At 50.3% G+C, this 18,841-nt stretch overlaps 2 protein-coding genes across 2 annotated transcripts in view; one reads left to right on the forward strand and one right to left on the reverse strand.

Annotated features, from left to right (window-relative positions):
- LOC103307318 (C-signal-like) overlaps positions 1-18,841 on the forward strand; it is a 291,414-nt gene that overhangs the window by 60,280 nt on the left and 212,293 nt on the right. The window lies entirely within an intron of this gene.
- LOC135975658 (C-signal-like) lies at positions 1,206-8,942 on the reverse strand. Its single transcript, XM_065567470.1, has 6 exons — positions 8,549-8,942; positions 7,122-7,173; positions 6,300-6,487; positions 3,315-3,473; positions 2,467-2,586; positions 1,206-1,420 (listed from the first exon to the last, which is right to left on the reverse strand). Exons 1-6 carry the CDS (start codon positions 8,693-8,695, stop codon positions 1,307-1,309), a joined length of 780 nt encoding a protein of 259 aa, XP_065423542.1. The 5' UTR covers positions 8,696-8,942; the 3' UTR covers positions 1,206-1,306.

Consider the following 18,841-nt stretch of genomic DNA (forward strand, 5'->3'; position numbering starts at 1 on the left):
GTCTGGTGCCGGAGCAGGGTCACTGCATGCACCATGGGCCCTGGCTGCAGACAAACCCAGACACAAGGTGCCTGGTACATGAGGGTGAGATGGGACAGAATCGGAGGCAGCCCTTCACCCCACAGCTCATGTGGGCAGCACCGCGATCCCTAAACACACACTGAAGGGCCAAGGGTGGCAGCTGCCCCATGTGCCCCAGTCTGTGGATGTCCCCCAGCTTGGTTCCTTCCTGCCGAGTGCAGAGTAGAGTCCCTTCATCTCCCAGAAGGGCCAAGTCCCCCCATGTAGGCCTGTGGGGAAGACCCTCCCTTTGGTGCTGGTGCCTCTCCCTTTCCTGGCTGGTCTCGCCCTGTATGGAAAGCCCACTCAGGCTCCATGAGCGAGGCATCCCCTGTGGATCCTCCTGGCTCTCCCTTCCATGCCCAGGGAAAGTGTGACCCCTCCCCCGCCTCCTGCAGCACTGCCTTCCCCAACCAATGGGCCTATCTGGTCTTTCCCCTGGGCACATGCCAACCAGGTAGGCAACAGACAGGCAAGGCTCCCCCATCCCCAAGGGGTCCCTCACCCCATGAAGAGAAAGAGCTGATATACCCAGCAGGTCCTGGCTGCCCCCATCCCAGCGCTCTCTGAGTTGTTTTGGGGGTAGGGCCATCTTGGACCAGGTTACAGAATGTTGCCCTGTATATTTCAGCATGGCTAATTCAATACATTGCACTGGTGTGGGGGAAGGGATTGTGTGTAACGTCCCGTGGGGTTTCCCAGGGATCTCTTCCCTGTGGCAGTGACTGCTCAGTGTGGTGTCTGTTCCTGGGTGGAGGGTTGAGGCTTCAGGACTTGGGACAAGAAGACCCCTTAACAACTTCTCCAGACACTCTTGAAATCCAGCTGCTGTTGGCCTGAGAGAAACCCTCCCGCAGGATGTTCCCTGGGACCTGAACGACCTGGTGTTCTTCCCATGCCTGGCGGCCACAAAAGCCACCCCCAGCCCGCCCTCCCAGCCAGCAACCCGCTCACCCTTCTCCATCCAGCCCGCCCCCAGCTCCTCCCACGCAGGTCAGCTCTGGGCTTTGGTTGTGGTGGGAGGAATCAGTGAGGCTCTCCCCAGTGAGAACCATCACATGGAGCTGCCTCCCACACGGCAGCTCCACCTGTGGCGCAGCCTGTGGCTGTCAGGCCAGGCCAGGCAGGGCTCAGGGCAGGGCTGCTGCATTAGAACAGTGGGTTTATTGAGGACACAGGCACAGCTGATGGCACGGTCACTGGAATGGGCTGGCCCAGGGCTCCTGTTGCATGGCCGGGGGGCGTCTCACCAGGGAACAACTTTCCCTTCCCAGCTCACAAACGCCCCGTTGTCCTTCTCGGAGAGCGTCTGGAGCACATTCAGGATTCCTCGGACACTTGCATCCACCGTCAGCGGGGCCTGCACGGGGCAAAGGAGAGTGAGGGGGAGGAACTTGCCCTGGGGGCGGCCAAGGACACCAGGGGCCCAGGGGAAAGACCAGGATCGGCTCCGGGGTGGCCCAGGGGAAGGGATCTAGAGACTTGCAACGAAACTGGAACCTGAAGGGTGTCGGATTTCGGTCAGGTGGGGTCTGAAAACAACTTGACATGCTCTGGCTGGGGCCTGGTGGTCTCTCGTTACCTTCTCCTGCCATGGGATTGCTGAGGTGGTGGCTGCATTTCTGTGCTTCTGCTGGCTACCACCACCTCACCGCGCTGTGCATGCTGTGGAGCGAGTGTGCTGATTACTGGCAGCCCGTCCCCCCGGCAGCACACATTGCACAGCAAGGCGGTGGTGGCTGGCATGAGCAGGGCATACAGCCACTGCCATGCTGACCCCACGGGCGTGAGGCAGCTGGAGATGGGCGGCTGGCATGGGGTGTTTGAAGGGGAAGCCCCCACCAGGCCAAGCCCCAAGGACAAGGTGGCAGCAGTGGCATAGACACAGGTTCAAGGGCAGTGTCAGGTTCAGATTGGATCTGGTTTCAAAATAACTTGACATTCTTGGATTGGTTTGGGTCTAGTTGGGCTTAAAATTTGTCTGAAACTATCAGATCTGACCAGGTGCTGGTCCAGGCCGCTAGGTGCCCATGGGTGAGGCCAGGATCTCCCTGGGGACAGCCGAAACCATGAGGGGCCAACCCAGGTCACTGTCCCCTGATGCTGGTGCCCATGACGACCAGCTCCCACCTCCCCCAGCTCCCCATGGCAGCAGCTCTGCTGACATTTGCTTTGCGATGCCAGGAGCTGGAGGAACCAAGGAAGTGGCAGCAGGGGGATCAATGCCCAGGACACAGCGCTGAATCCCCAGGCGATGGGAGCCGATGACAGGCTCATTATGACAGTTTTCCTCCATACAGGTCGGAAGTGGAGGGGGCAACAGGTTACGGCGTAACCATTCCCCCTACAATGAACATCTGCCCATGACATGAGGCTACAACTGGCCTCTCCCAGCAAGGTATATACCGTGAAGGTGGCTGTGTTCCCCATGTCAGTCTGCACCCAGCCAGGATGGACAGCGACGCTCAGGATCCCGTCTCCTCCATACCCCAAGGATTGGCACTTGGTGAGCATGTTCAGAGCAGCCTGTGGGCGAGACACACCATGAGCAGAGACTGCAGCACATGGGGAAGGGGAATGAGCCCTACAGGAAATGATCCCAGATCCTGAGGGCAGGGAAGGGAGAGACAGACAAGGGGGTGAGGACCCTGGTGTGAGCTGCAGTCTCTGATGCTCGATGGGGACAACAAGGTGCTCTCGGGGGCATGGCCATGGGGAAGGGGATGTAGCTGTACTTCAATGAGCCACAGCTACTGTGTGGCTTCAGGGGGTCTGTGACAGCTGAGTACAAGTTAGAGCAGTGCTGAGGCTGCTCTAGGTTATGCATGATCTGGGGGGGAGCAGAGGGAAGTGTAAATGTGGCATCGATTCTCCCCCCCCCCCAGGTTTCACCAGGGACAACAGAGGATATGGTCCCCTTGATTTAAACCTAGTGACGGTCTCTCAACTGGGTATATTCGCCCCTAGGAAGGGCTATAATTAATAGCTGTATAGTGGCCCTCCCCTGTCTGTGCTGAGACTGGCTAGTCTAGTGCTGAGGAGCCCCATGCGCCTCCCAGTACGAGGATTTCCCGGGTGGGATACACACATGGTGGAAGGTTCCTCACTGAAGGGGAACTGCGGGAGCTGATCTGAATTCCCGGCAGCTGAACAACAGCTGGTCCCACCCGACACAGCGGTGGAAGCTAGAACGGCTGGGCAGGAGGGTGGGGAACATGGGGAAAGCACTGAGTGACACTGAGCACGTCCTGTACCTTGCTGCAGCGATAGGCGATAGCTTGGCCCACATGCCAGATAAAGACATTCTGGATGGAGCCAGCCCCACTGGACATGTTGACAATGGCCGCCTTGCTACAGCTCAGCCCTTTCTGGTTGCTTCCCTGGGCAGCCTTCTTCAGCAAGGGCAGGAACGCCTGGGCAATGGGGAGAAAAGAGCACCCCCGGGGTCAGCTTAGGAGAAAGGAACCCGGGTTGTGAGGCAGTGGCACTGGAACAGAGAGGGCCAAGGGGCCGTGGCCCTCCCACTTTTGAAAGTGGACGGGTCTGGCTCATTCACTTTTTGCCACGGGCCCAGTCCCCTGCTTCTCCTCTTCTCCTCAGGCCCCGCCCTCTGGCCAGGCTGGAAGCTGGAGCCTGGCTGGGTAAGGGTGGACCGGGGAGCCATGGACCCTCCACCTGCCCGGGGTGGGGTGGGAGGTGGTGAGAGCAGCCACCAGCCTGTGTCCCTGCCCCTCGGCCTCCCCACCCAGGGCAGATGGAGGGTCCGCGGCTCCCCACAGCTGCCGAGGCTCTTACCAAGGCCCGGCTGTGGCTCTTCGGCCACCGAGGCTCCGCCCCAGGCCAGGCCAGAAGCCGGAGCCAGGTTGGGGTAAGGGTCATGGGGCAGCTGTGGGCCTTCCACCCGCACCGGCTCCCCAGCCCAACCACGGCTTCCGGCTTGGCTGGGAGGTGGGGCTTTGTGGGGAAGAGAAGGGGCAGAAGCAGGGCCATGGAGGGGGCGAGGCCTTGTCACCCCCCCAATTTTAGGAAGAATCCGTTGCCCGTGTTGTGAGGCTCCTCACCACCACCTGCCCTTAGTGTGAAGCAGTCTTGTCTGTACCGGCTGTGGAGCAGCTTCCTGAAACCACCAGCCTCTGGCAACACAAACCCGGCCTTCCAGGCCTCCATAGGCCTCGCTCTCTATACAGGTTAGTGATAGACACACACCGACTCCAGAGCCCTCCGAGTGTTCCCTGCAATGTCCAGCCCCTTGGCCACTGGCAGAAATACCAGGCCTGCTGTTCCCAGAGGAAAGGATGCACCAGCCAGTAAGATTCAGCTCAGGATCGTCACTTTGCTTAGCACACTAGCACTTAGATCAGTGGTTCCCAAACTTTAACAACCTGTGAACCCCTTTCACTAAAATGTCAAGTCTCACGAACCCCCTCCTAAAAATGAATATTTCCAGGGATTTTCTCCTTTACCTGAGTATAAATTATAAAAGCAGTGATCTTGGAAATATAAAATTTGTTTTGATGACATGCTTATTACACACTATTAATTATTAATTATTATTTATAATTACACTATTTTTATTACATTATGAAAATGGCAACACTCTTCCAAGATCTCACTTCCGTAGCTTCTATCACTTTGAATAAGCCTGTTATAAGACAAAGCTCCTATGTTTCCTCAAGGAGTATCAGATTTGAAACAGCATGAAGGTATTTAAGAAGCCAACTCAAAGAGTTCCTCCTACATAAGCATTCAGGTCTTGAGTAGTCCAGGCAAACAACGCACGTTACAACAAAGCTTAAACTTGTTCTTCATAATAATTTTAAAAACAATACTAGCTGCCTATTTAATTTTAAAAACAGCAAAAAATATCCACCTCCCTTTTCCATTTCTTATAAGGAGTCTTGAAGTTTAAATCTCCTCAGTATGATCGATATGCTTGCTTTGATCTGCTTAGCTCTTGGAAGTCCAGGGGCTTCAGGCTGCTGGCCCCGTGCTGTCTGGCGTCCCTAGGGACAGCTCTGTCTGCCATTAGGGAATTTTTTCCTGAGAACCCCCTGTAACATTTCGTGAACCCCCAGGGGTTCACGAACCCCAATTTGGGAACCACTGACTTAGATCTATCTATAGTGAAAACAAGGATATGCTTATTATCAAAGAACAGAAAGTCAGTGAGTGAGAGTAAGAATTTTGGAAACAAATGGTTACATAGAAAACAAAATCAATAACACGCTTTCTAGAGATGAAACTTAACTAGCAAGTCTCCTCCTGTCTAAAGAAGCTTGTCTCACCCAAAGTTCTCTCCAGTGTTTCCAACCAAGCCTGGCTGGGATCCCTTTTTCATGAAGCAAACTCCCTGCCTGTTTACTTCCTCAAGGAAGGATTTCACCATGTCTTCTTTGTCCCCCAAATATACTCAGGCAAACCTTTGATGTGCACCTTAAGATGGTGTACACATGGATGCACCCACACACGCCGCTTATGTTTTCCTGTTACTCTTCTGTCTTTGAAGGTTTCACAATCCTTCATTAGCATTCAGTTCAGACTGGTGAGAGGAGACCCACTGGGAACTATACAATACTTAGTTTCCATGGAAACTGCCAGGTAGATAAACATTTCTTTTCTGACAAGAAACCTGTGTACGGACATAACTCCTTATCCAGCATCTGTATGTGCATTTCACAATTATATTGACGCCCAGGGTGACACCGACTTTCATTGGAGACCTCACATGCCACTCTTTGGTGAACAAGAATGCACACACCAGACTCATCAGGACCCTGTAATCTCTTGCCAGTTGGTGTTATGAGGTTTCTGTGTCACTGTGGGTGCTCTGCACCTGAGGGTCAAGCTCTTGGCTTGGCCTGCCTACACTTCGGACCCCTGTCATCTGCCACTTCTGGGGAGGTTCGGAGGAAGCAGTCACTGCGTTGCTCAGCCGCAGCTCAGCACACACTGCACTACATTCACAGTTAAGTGAGACTCATCTCGTGAACTGCATCTAAGGAAGGCTGAGCTGCTGCTGAATCGGAAGCTGTAGGCGGAGGAAGAGTCCAGAGAGGCCTGGGAGCCTTAGACAGAATCTAACAAGCAATAGATGCATTTGGCAAAGGAGGGAAACACATCCATGAGAATCCCCTTCCTACTACTCTACTGGGGACTATTTATTGAAGAGAAAGGGCATGCTGCAGAACCCCCCCCCTTTTCTTTAAGTAATTATTCTTAATTAAGATCGGGGCTCTTACCTGGCTCACGAGCAAGGGTCCTATCACATTTGTTGTGTACACCAGGGACATGCCCTCTAGAGTCTCAGACTCTAGTGTATTCTTCCTTGCTATCCCAGCGTTGTTTATCAACAGATTCAGCCCCGATCCTTTCAGATGCTCCTCAACTCTGGCTGCTGCCGCCTTGATGCTGGCTGGGTCTGTAGCGTCTATAGAGACACAGCAGGGGGTTCAGGTGCATGATTCCTCCTCCCTCATGTCACCCCATAGCACACCAATCACCCAGCGGGAATGAGAGGTAGGAGAGGGGGGTGGAAGTTGGGAGGAAAAGTTGCTGCTGGGTCCAGAGAAGTGGAGTTGTAGTGGGGCAATAATAGGAAAGGATAATGATATTAAAAATAATTATGAGTTATTTGGACAATCTTAGTAAGAGATTTAAAAACCCTAAATGAATTGTGATTAGTGAATACTTCAGATGTGTGTAGTTGATCTAAATTAGACAAAGAACTGGAATGATCTAAAAGTATTTTTTCATGCATTGTAGGTGAGAGAACTGATCAGCTGGATGTGTGAGGCTCCGTCCCAGAGATGGGAATGCATGACAGAGCTGCCCATGTGTGATTGTCACATGAGGGGCCTGGCACATGGTGGCCCTGAGGCTTTCCCAGCAGGGCTCCCCACTCACACCCGCCTTCTCTGGGGCTGGGTAAGGAGTCAATGAGCTCCGAGTGATTATTGACTCTGGTCCTGTTCTCCCCACTGAGATCTGGAGGGCAGGGAATGGGGAACAACGTGACCCTGAGCAAGGGAACCTCAACTCTGGGACCAGGGCAGGGCACCCACCTAGTGCAATGATCACCACGTTTGGATGTCTGGACACCAAGTTCTTCAATTGCTGGAAAAGAATAAAGTCGATGATTATTGACAGAGCCGCCACCCCTGGGCGATGGCCAGGCTGGGCAGAGTCCAGCTCCCTGCTGCTACCTGGGGCCGAATCAATAGCTTATTGCTTTGACTCCGCAAAGCCCCCATGTGCAGCATCCAGCTCTGGCTTTCTGGGTCTGTAGGAGGCATCTGTCTGTCTCCTGAGCCTTTAAAACACCATCATCTAACTCAGTGCGATCGAGGCAGGGACACAAACCATTTCCCTGTCAGTAACGCACCTGTGCTCCCTGCCCTCTCCCTCCATGGACTCTGGGAGTCTGTGATGCCGGGGGCTGGTCAGGGCACAGGGACTGCGAGGAGCAGCCGGGACATTGTGAATGAGGACACTGGAGAGGAGCAGGGCACTGGGGGGCAGGAAGCAGGTTTAGGAATGATATGGGAATGGGGGGCAGGAGTGAGGCTGAGTGGTGCAGAGACAGGGATGGGGTTGGGGGGCAGCTCCCCTACCATGGGGCAGTTGTGGGGAAGGGGAGTCCTCGCTCAGGAGCCAGGGGAAGGCAGTCTGGCAGTGTTGCCAGCTCTCATGAACTGGTTGTGAGGGAGGATTTTGGCAATGACACAAGAAGCAACGCTGATTCTGCAGTTTTCCAGGGTGGGCCTGTGGGCAGAGCTCAGTGCAAGAGCCTTGGGGCTGAGGACATAGAGCAGCCCTGCCTCTATGTAAGCATGGCCCTAGAGCAGACAGAGGGTCTGGGGCAGGGGCAGACAAGGGGGGGGAGAGAGTCAGGGAAGTGGTGCCGGGGAGGCCTGAGCAGAGAAGTGCTGCTGCTGGTTCAGCACAGCCATAGGAAATGGATGGCCGTTCCCCTGTGTGAAGAAGGGGAGTGGAGTTGCCATCGGAGCAGCCAGGGAGTGCCGTGCATTTTGTGCACATTAAAGATAGACTTTTCCACCCAAAATGATCCACGCGCACATTGACAGAGGAATAGAGGGAGTTACAAAGTCACAAGACAGACTAAAAAACTGATTTTGTAAAAAGGTTCATGATTTTGGGGGTCGGACGCATGATTTTGTCTCTCTTGAGGCCGGCAGTACTGGGTATGTTTACACCACAATCACAGCAGGTATACGCTGTACAAGCCGGCCCGGAACCCCTGGGGAATTACTCAAGGGCCAGCCTGTGCTGCCGCATCCTCACTGCTCTGGTACTCGAGCTACCTCTGGTAAAGCTAGCTCGGGTGTAGCTACAACCCTCAGGCTGGAGCTGTGTCTGCAATCCCCTCCTCCTCCGGCACGTTGCTCTCGGAGCCGAAGGCGTCTTCAGATTCCCCTCCCTCCCCACCACCATGTACAGCTAACTCCATCTCACCTCGCCCCGTTCTCACCTGCGCTCGCTCTCCCTCCGGGTCCCGGCAGGTCGCAAAGACCCACTCCGGTGGGTTTGATTTCTCCAGCAACTGCTTGACGAGCTCCAGGCCGATTCCCCGATTGGCCCCAGTCACCAGAATGCTGCGGACATTAAAGCCAGCCATGGTCCCTCGCCTGCCTCTGCCCCAGCTGGCAGTGCCTCTGCTCAGTGAGAGCTGGGCTAGTTCTAGCCCGCACTTCCCCTGCACCTGGGGTTATATAAAGGTAGCTCGAGGGAATGAGCTCTATGCTGCCATCTAATGGTGAGATGAGGTAAAGATGGAATGAGCCAGACCTTATTTGTTACCCATCATCTCAGGATGAACAGTTTAGTTGTTTTGGTTACTACTTATTGATGTTTTGGGTGCAGGGCCTTTGAAGTGCTGGTCTCCTTATTGTGTGAGAGGGCCCACAACTGTACTCAACACGCTCTAAGGAGTCACCACAGCCATGATCTGTTTTCCACAGCTGGGCAGTGGTGTTGGAAACAAACCAGGGAGAAACTGGGTGGGGGAAAGGCATATGCTTGTATGAGATATGAAAGTAAGGACTTTGCTCTAGAAATCTATGTGATGTTTAATTTTCTCTACAAAGTGGCAATAAGGCTGTGTGAACTGGGAAGGGTAAACTCGGGGAGGGATAGCTCAGTGGTTTGAGCATTGGCCTGCTAAACCCAGGGTTATGAGTTTGTTGAGTCTGAACTTTTGATGAGCTTAAACTTAACCCAGACTTGATGTTTTTGTCTGAACTTTTAATTAAAGCTCTGACCTGTGAACTACTCATGACACCCCCCTCCCCTTAAGTAGCCATCTCCCCTTTTCTCTACTTAATTTACATTTTAACCTGTTTTATCCTGTAGAATCTTGATTGATTATGCATGACCATTATGATTTGTTAATTACTTTGTTTACTTCTGTGTATAAATATTGATGCTTACCCCTAATAAACTTGCCACACTTACTCTGAAGCCTTTCAAGCTAAGGATAGTGTGAGCCCGTTGATCAACGAATTGGTGTCTGGTCTCTGACAGATTGTGAGCCCCATACCAACTCCGCACGAACTTGGGTGCTGGAGAGGTGAGTAAGGACTTGCTTTTTACCTAACAATTTCGGGGTTCGTCTGGGATTTCCTTCTGGTGCGGTGCCTCTGTCCAGTGGTCAGACCACTCATATACGAATTGGCAGGCGCCACGGGAGATTTCTCCCAGCCAATTCAATATTGAGGGGTCGTGTACTGGACAGCAGGATAAACGCCAGTTGAAGGGCTCCTGTCAGACACCATGGGTCAAGGGACTAGCGTGCCTCTTGAGAGTCCGTTGGGGATTGTAAATAAGTTATGGAACGAAGGGAAACTCCCAGTACAGACAGGAATGTCTAGGAGGAAGTTGTACACAGTGTGTGTAAGGAATTGGACTGGGTATACCGCGATATTGGCCGACCTGGAGATAAGGTGGCCTTCGTATGGCTCTTTCGAACAGGCTGCCTTAAAAGGAGTAAGGAGCCAGATCAAAAAAGACCATCCGGGACAGTTATGTTACTGGTTTTGTTGGGACACAGCAGCAGAGCTGTGGAAATCTTTAAAAGGGATCTAGGGGTTATAGTGGACCACAAGCTAAATATGAGTCAACAGTGTGATGCTGTTGCAAAAAAAGCAAACATGATTCTGGGATGTATTAACAGGTGTGTTGTGAGCAAGACACGAGAAGTCATTCTTCCGCTCTACTCTGCTCTGGTTAGGCCTCAGCTGGAGTATTGTGTCCAGTTCTGGGCGCTGCATTTTAAAAAAGATGTGGAGAAATTGGAAAGGGTCCAAAGAAGAGCAACAAGAATGATTAAAGGTCTTGAGAACATGACCTATGAAGGAAGGCTGAAAGAATTGGGTTTGTTTAGTTTGGAAAAGAGAAGACTGAGAGGGGACATGATAGCAGTTTACAGGTATCTAAAAGGGTGTCATAAGGAGGAGGGAGAGAACTTGTTCACCTTAGCCTCTAAGGATAGAACCAGAAACAATGGGTTTAAACTGCAGCAAGGGAGGTCTAGGTTGGACATTAGGAAAAAGTTCCTAACTGTCAGGGTGGTTAAACACTGGAACAAATTGCCTAGGGAGGTTGTGGAATCTCCGTCTCTGGAGATATTTAAGAGTAGGTTAGATAAATGTCTATCAGGGATGGTCTAGACAGTATTTGGTCCTGCCATGCGGGCAGGGGACTGGACTCGATGACCTCTCGAGGTCCCTTCCAGTCCTATAATCTATGAATCTATGAATCTATGAAAAAAATTATGGCAGTCAGGTATTCTCCCGAGAGTGAACCCCCTCCATGTTATTTCGATGAAGGGTGTAAACCACGGCGTGTTTTAACTCGTCAGTTGGTCCCCACTGTACCTGCCCCTATTCCTCCGCAGGGGGACTCTCTCCAGGGCGCAGAGGGGAATCTGCAGGACTCCAGATCGGAATCTCTGCAGAGGGATAAGGGGGAAATGGAAGGGCACACCTCGGGAGGAGTAATTACTAGGCAAAAGATCAAGCAGATGCAGCAGGTTGCATACCCCTCCCCTGAGGATAGCCCAAAGGCTGCCTCCGCCAAACCTTTTGTAAGTGATAAAGGTGTAAGTAAAAAAATGCCTTTACAGGTGCACGACCAACCTTTTGTGGGCAATAATGGCCAGTTACAACATACTAATATTGTGGAATATAAAGGATGGCTAAAATGGGACTTAAAAGAGTGGGAACGGTTGTCAGGGTCCTTTGGGAAAAATCCCCGAAAAATCACAAAACTTTTAGAGTTTTCAAGTCATAATCCTACTTATACGGATGTAAATCAGTTGTTAAGTAGAGTTTTGACCTGAAAGGAATGTAGTAGATTGTGAATGGCAGAAAGAACGTGGGGGGATAGCAATGCGGTTAATACTACTTGGATGGATAGGCGGGATCAAGCCGCTGGCTGGAATCCCCTAGACTAGAGTCAGCCAAGGCTGACTCAGTTGCGAACAAATCGAGAGCGATTGTTAAAAAGACTCAAAAAAATGGCTCGCCGCTCGCCTAATCAGGCTAAGTTCATGCAGATTCGGCAGGAATCTGATGAGCCACCCAGAAAGTTCTGGTCGAGGCTATTGGAGGGGGCCCAAATGTTCACTCAAATAAATCCTGAGAAAAAAGCAGACCACCCTACTCTTATTTCGTTTTTTGTAAATCTGTCAGTGCCCCCTGTAAGAAATTATTTCTTAAAGTTTCGCCCTGGTTGGGAAGGTGAGTCAGTCACTTCAGTGTTGGACGTAGCTGATTTTGCATGGGAGAAAAAAAGAAAAAGTAGTAAAAAGAAAGAGAAAAAGAAAAAATATAAGTTGATGGCTTTAGCTTTTCGTGGCGGTGTTCAAGGCAGAGGCCATGGCCGTGGCAGGGGATTTCAGGGTGCTCGGGGAAGAGGGTCCTGGCAACCCCAGCCACCAGGAAATTGTTTTCAGTGCAAACAGCCCGGTCACTTTAAACGTAAATGCCCCTGGGGACGCCCAAAGGGTCCAGTTGCATCCGCAGATACTTACACCAGGGACGAATACACCCCTGCACCACCAGCTCAGCCCGGGGGCGAAGGCAAACAATGTAATGGTCTTATTTCCTTAATGTCTTTAGTCGGCTCCTTCCTCACTTTCTCCCCTCCCAGCAAAGAGCCTCGTCTAACCCTTTCAGTCCAGGGACTGCCTGTCTCCTTCCTCATTGATACTGGAGCTACTTTCTCTCTTTTAAATCATGCCCCCCTCTCCCTGGCTATCCTCTGAGGTTAAAACTGCAACTGGGGTAAAGGGCAACCCACAGTCTCTGGAACTCACTTTGCCTCTAAATGTTATTTATGCTGATCAATGTTTTTCTCACTGTTTTCTTTTTTCCCCAGCTTGTCCGATCCCTTTGATGGGCCGGGATTTACTCTGTAAGCTTGAGGCTACTTTAACCTGCACTCCTGAAGGGGTAGGATTATTAATAACAGTGTTAGGAAATTCGGCCCCAACTCAGGGTATTAAACACCCCCCCCCCTCCCCTGACCTTACTGACTTGCCTTTAACCCTCTGGGGAATTTCTAACACTGATGTTGGCCTGCTCCTTTTGGCAGAGCCAGTAAGGATTCAAGTGAAGCCCTCCTTAACCCCCCCGTCAGTCCCTCAATACCCCCTGTCGCTGGAAGCCTGGAAGGGCATCCGCCCCATTATCGAGGGATTCATTGCACAAAAGCTAGTCCGCCCTCAGCGCACTCCCTGTAACACCCCTATACTGCCTGTCAAAAAGCCTCCTAAAAAGAACGGAGACCCTATTCGTTGGCGCTTTGTACAGGATCTACGGGTTGTTAATCAGTATGTGGTCCCTCTTCATGCAGTAGTTCCTGATCCAGCTACTATCATCAGCCAAATCCCCTGGGATGCTGAGTGGTTCACTGTTATTGACTTAAAATCAGCCTTTTTCAGCATTCCTGTGCACCCAGACTCTCAGTATCTCTTTGGTTTCACCTGGGAGGAACAAAGTTATGTCTGGCAACGACTTCCTCAAGGCTACAGAGACAGCCCCACGATTTTCAGCCAATGCCTCCGCCACGACTTGAAAGGCTTCACCAGTCCGCAGGAATCCACGTTAGTCCTATATGTAAATAACATCCTATTAGGTAACCGCGAAAAAGCTGCCCTCCGCATCAATGGTAAGGCACTTTTATTATACCTACACACCAGAGGCCACAAGGTAAACCCTAACAAAATTCAGTGGGTCTCACAGAAGGTCCAATATCTGGGCTTCCTGTTAACCCCAGAGGGAAGACAAATGGACCCAGTCCGCATAAAAACTATCCAAAACTGCCCTCTGCCAAACACCAAGAAACAACTTCGAGGTTTCTTAGAATTAATTGGCTTCTGTCACCCCTGGTTGCCGTCCTGCAGGGAGTTAAGCAAACCGCTCCACCGACTCACTGCTAACCTTGCTCCTGACCCTTTGCAGTGGTCCCTGGACACGATCCAAGCCTTTCAGTTACTCAAAAACAGTGTGGCCTCCTCCATGTCTCTCCGCCCCCCCAATTACAGCAAACCCTTTCACCTTTTTGTCCACGAGAGGGGCGGAATTGCTAGTAGCGTCCTTACCCAGCTGAGCGGGCCCCACCATTTCCCGCTTGCTTTTTACTCTCAGCAGATCGACCCTGTCGCTCAGGGAACCCCATCCTGCACCCGGACTCTGGCAGCAGCTGCCCTGCTAATCACAAAGGCAAAGAGCCTAACCCTGGGTCATTTTACCACGGTTTGAACCTCTCATGCCTTGTCAGCCCTTCTGCGTAGGGGCACAACCCAAGTCTTTTCGGCCCATCGTCAGCAACAGCTAGAGGCCAAACTCTTAAAAAACACTAACCTAATTTTTGAAAGGTGTGGGCCCCTTAATCCAGCTACCTTGCTTCCTGACCTGCCAGTCCTCCAGGATCAGCACAACTGTGTAAAAGTAGTTTATAGCATCTTACAAATAAGGAACAACCTGTTTAACGTGCCACTGAACAACCCTAATTGCATCCTCTTCTCGAACGAAAGCTCCTTCTATGTTAATGGCAAGTGTTTCACCGGTTATGCAGTCACCTCTGAATGGAACATTCAAAAGGCCGCCTCACTGCCAGGCAACTGGGAAGCCCAAGCCGCCGAACTCTATGCCCTGGCCCGAGCTTGCCAGTTGGCCGCTGGTAAGACCGTTACCATTTTTACTGATAGCAAGTATGCTTTTGAAGTTGTGCATTGTCACATCCACCTCTGGAAGTTTCGAGGTTTCCAGACAGCTGCCGATAAACCCATTCAGCACCTCCCCCTCATCCACAAGCTTTTGGACGCCCTCCAAGAATCCTCGGTCCTGGCTGTAGTTCACTGCCGGGCCCATACTAAAAATAATAGCCCCGTCACCCGTGGGAATGCCCTGGCTAATGCCTCCGCCAAGACGGCTGCCGTCTTACCCTTAGCCATGCCCACGTTGGCCATTGCAGCCTCCTCCTTTACTCCACCGCACCCCGTACCAGTACCCGCTGCTGAACTACAGTCGTGGAAAAGCCTCGGAGCCACTCTGGTCAAAGGGACCTGGCTTATGCCGAATGGCCGAGCCTGCCTCCCTTGCTCCACATACCCCGTGGCAGTTCGCTGGCACCATGATAAGGGGGGTCACTACGGCATGCACGCCCTTGTGAACACCATCGCTCGCTTTTGGTATGCTCCAGGCATTCAACCCTATTGCCTGTCAATAGTGAAAGCATGCAGCACATGTCAGCGTAATGGACCTGCTCCGCCTCTTAACAAAATTAAGGGTAAAAAACCTCCGCCTGCTGCTCCATTTCAACATCTTCAAATTGACTTTGCAGATATGCCAAAGGCTTTTGGGAAAAAGCACCTCCTTGTTTTGGTTTGCCCTCTGACTTCCTGGGTCAAAGCTTTTCCTACTGCTAATTGTACTGCTGCCACAGTGGCAAAGATTCTCCTTAAAAACATTGTACCCCATTTTGGCATCCCTCTCGTGCTTGACTCAGATCGCGGACCTCACTTTACTGGTCATGTCCTTGGCCGTTTAGAACAAGGACTGGGCATTTCACACTCCTTTCATACACCCTACCACCCTCAGTCTAGCGGGAAAGTTGAGCGTATAAATAGGAAGCTTAAGTTTACATTGGCTAAATACTGTCAAGAAACAGGGTTAAAGTGGCCTCAGGTACTTCCCTTGGTCCTGTTTCACCTTCGTACTCGCCCAACCCGTGTATTGGAATTATCCCCCTTTAAACTGCTCTATGAACACCCCCCTTTCGAAGGCGGGGCGCTACCACGTGCTGATGTTTCACTATTGGGAGGGGATCATATGACCGCATGCCAGTTTCTCTCCCTACAGGCTTGCCTCCGTACCCTTTGGAAAGCCTCGCAGTTTTCCCAGACCGTGCCGCTGGAAGAACAGATCCACCCGTTCCAACCAGGGGACTTCGTCTGGGCCAAAAAGTTCGTTCGTGGCGACACCCTCCAGCCGAGGTTTACTGGACCCCACCAGGTTCTTTTAACAACCCAGACTGCAGTGTTCCTGGAAGGACGCAAATCCTGGATCCACCACTCCCATGTCAAGCCAGCCGTAGTGAACCACAGTGACGGACCAGCAGCTCTTGCCACCACTGAGGACACTGCCTCCGACCAGTGGACCAGCTTACCTCTTTCAGACATCAGACTTAAATTGACTCGGCAAAAATGAGAGGACCTTTTATTCTGACAACTGTATGTTTTTTATTATGCCTTTTTAGTTTATTTTCTGCTTATGAAGATAATGCTTTTATTAGATATTCCCACGAGGTTAAAACTCGTATTTTAGAAAATAGAAGTAATTGCTGGGTATGTACTCAATTTCCAGTAAATGCAGAACAGGGACTCCCCTTCACACCCATTCCCCTGACAACTGCTTATATGACTTGAATGCCACCGGCTAGAGTAAAAAATCCAGTCCAACACAATCTTACATGGAACAAAACAGGAGTGCCAATTAACAGATATCTCAGGGTAACCAATCAGACAGGATCACTGTGTTTTGTTAAAGAAAAGGGGTCAACTTTTGTGGAAACAAGTAAATGCAACATGTATTTTAATGGCACCGCCTTTAGTAAAAATCTTGGCTTCAAGCCTTGCGCATCCCACTTATCCCATATGTGGATCCCTCACCCCGATCCAACTTTTTCATGGGTGGGCAAGCCTTCAGAATCAGCTTTTAAGAAGCCCTGCTCAGATCACGAGGGTGTCCAACTAATTGCTAAGGAACATACGATTGCCTTCTACAACTGCTCAAGCAGTACTACACTGCCCTTTGAAAACACCACTACCAAATTGTGCCTCTGCAGTTCGCACAATGACCCCTCTGCGTTACCAGGGGAACAGTGGTCCAACGGGTGGTGGGTTACCTCCTACTTTGAGAAATGGAATACCCGAAACGCATTGTATGGAACATACTGGGTGTGCGGGCCCAAAGCTTATTACTTTCTCTCCCCTGATTGGGCAGGGTCATGTTATTTAGCGTGGCTAACACCGCCTTTTCGCATCTCCCTCACTCCCCCTCATTTTCCCCACGTTCGTAACATCCGTGAAACCTTCAGAGATATTAATATCCGTGATGGTTTGTCGTAGCAGCAGTGGGCTGGTCTCATTAGCTTGAGGGGTGGTGTCATCCGTCTACAGGGACTACTAGAATCTTTAACCAATGAAACTGTGACCCTATTTGAGAATCAGGCCGGGAAAATGTCCCAGCTGCACCAGTTAGCTTTGCAAAACCGAATGGCTTTAGACATAATGTTAGCAGCCCAGGGAAAAACTTGCGCCCTCATAAATAAAGAATGCTGTGTTTTTGTAAATAACACCTACTCTAACACTTTTCAACGTACCAAACATCTAAGAAAAATGGCTAAGAACTACTCCTCTGGCCAGCCACCTTACAATTGGTGGGGAGCCTTATGAAATTGGCTGCCTGGATTTGGGTGGGTTAAAAAACTCTTGGTGGGTATTGTTGGGGCCATAGTAATCCTTATAATACTGTGTTGCTGTATTCAGTGTGTCCCCTCCCTCATAGACTCATGTGGGTCAGTTTATTCTTTTCCTACTTCAGCCAAGGGCCTTACTCTCTTCAAGTTGGCCCAGGCTGAAATTGCCAAGCGGCCCTTGGCTCCTTAAAATGGGGTGTAGCTTTTGGTAAATAGTTATCCCAAAGCTATAAATGGAGGAATGTTGAGTCTGAACTTTTGATGAGCTTAAACTTAACCCAGACTTGATGTCTCTGTCTGAACTTTTAATCAAAGCTCTGACCTGCGAACTACTCATGACACCCCCCTCCCCTTAAGTAGCCATCTCCCCTTTTCTCTACTTAATTTACATTTTAACCTGTTTTATCCTGTAGAATCTTGATTGATTATGCATGACCATTATGATCTGTTAATCACTTTGTTTACTTCTGTGTATAAATATTGATGCTCACCCCTAATAAACTTGCCACACTTACTCTGAAGCCTTTCAAGCTAAGGATAGTGTGAGCCCGTTGATCAACGAATTGGTGTCTGGTCTCTGACAGATTGTGAGCCCCATACCAACTCCGCACGAACTCGGGTGCTGGAGAGGTGAGTAAGGACTTGCTTTTTACCTAACAAGTTCAATCCTTGAGGGGGCCATTTAGGGATCTGGATCAAAAATCTGTCTGGAGATTGGTCCTCCTTTGAGCAGGGAGCTGGACTAGATGACCTCCTGAGGTCCCTTCCAACCCTGAGATTCTATGATAAGGATGTAGATCTGCAATTGTAGAGGCAATGACAAGTGGCCAGGTCCCTGTACTGTAGCCTGATTTGGGGTGTTTTAGTAATGTTGATTTAATTGTATTTAATTAATTTTAATTAATTAATAATTATTATCAATATTAATTAGCATGGGTTTAGGCTCACCAATTTGTTTGATCAGAAGATAAACGTTCATCCTGAATCAGGCTTCACCGAGTTTATAAAAGGACCTTCGGGGGTATGACAGGAAGTTCACACTTAGACAGATATAGTTGTTAAGACCTTTTATTAAAATCAATGAAATAGTAAGCAAATGGTAAAACAGTTAGAATTACAGAGTTACAATTGTATTACTGTTATTCAAGAGATACATATGATAATACAATATTATGTGCTGCAAACTTTGGTTAATATTCACACTCTGTTTTAATAATCCGGTGTTGGAAGATACGGGACCACGCGTCTGGCGGTTCCGGCTTCACACCTCTAGCAGAGGAAGCTAATGCAGAGCTGTTAAAGCTGTTTACCCTTTAACTTAACTCAATAAGCCTTAAACTGTAATAAAGCGTACGGAAACCAAGCTTAGCCTAGTCCCCTTAAAACTTAAAGTTTGAAAAGAAAAAAAGTACGGCCTATTAATAGTTAATAGCCGTCGTAGATGGGTAGCATCAATACGTTGTTGAAGATGGAGACAATGAAGAGTAGATGGGTGGCAGATTGCCTCCCAAAATGGCGAGATGAATCGCCTTTTCATAGGGCATTGGTCAGAAATCCTTCCTCTTATGCCCAAATTTCATCCTTCCCCCACAGAAATGTTAGGGTACACTTACCCCATAGGCTAGTGTGTATGTGTGTATGGATGACAGGTATGTACGCACTTGTGGTGTACTTGTTAAGTCTCAAAAAGAACAGGAGTACTTGTGGCACCTTAGAGACTAGAGACATCCTGTGATGTTAAGTGATGTGCTAGTAACCTCTACCCTGTATGATGCTGAAC

The sequence above is a fragment of the Chrysemys picta genome, chromosome 14 (assembly GCF_011386835.1).
Source record: "Chrysemys picta bellii isolate R12L10 chromosome 14, ASM1138683v2, whole genome shotgun sequence".
Taxonomy (NCBI): Eukaryota; Metazoa; Chordata; order Testudines; family Emydidae; genus Chrysemys; species Chrysemys picta.

Coding starts and splice junctions, on each gene's coding strand:
- LOC135975658 (XM_065567470.1), bottom strand. CDS start 8,695: ATGGCTGGCTTTAATGTCCGCAGCATTCTGGTGACTGGGGCCAATCGG. Junction 3,474..6,299: donor GACCCTTGCTCGTGAGCCAG/GTAAGAGCCCCG, acceptor CCCATTGCCCAG/GCGTTCCTGCCCTTGCTGAA. Junction 1,421..2,466: donor GGAACACAGCCACCTTCACG/GTATATACCTTG, acceptor TGCCCCGTGCAG/GCCCCGCTGACGGTGGATGC.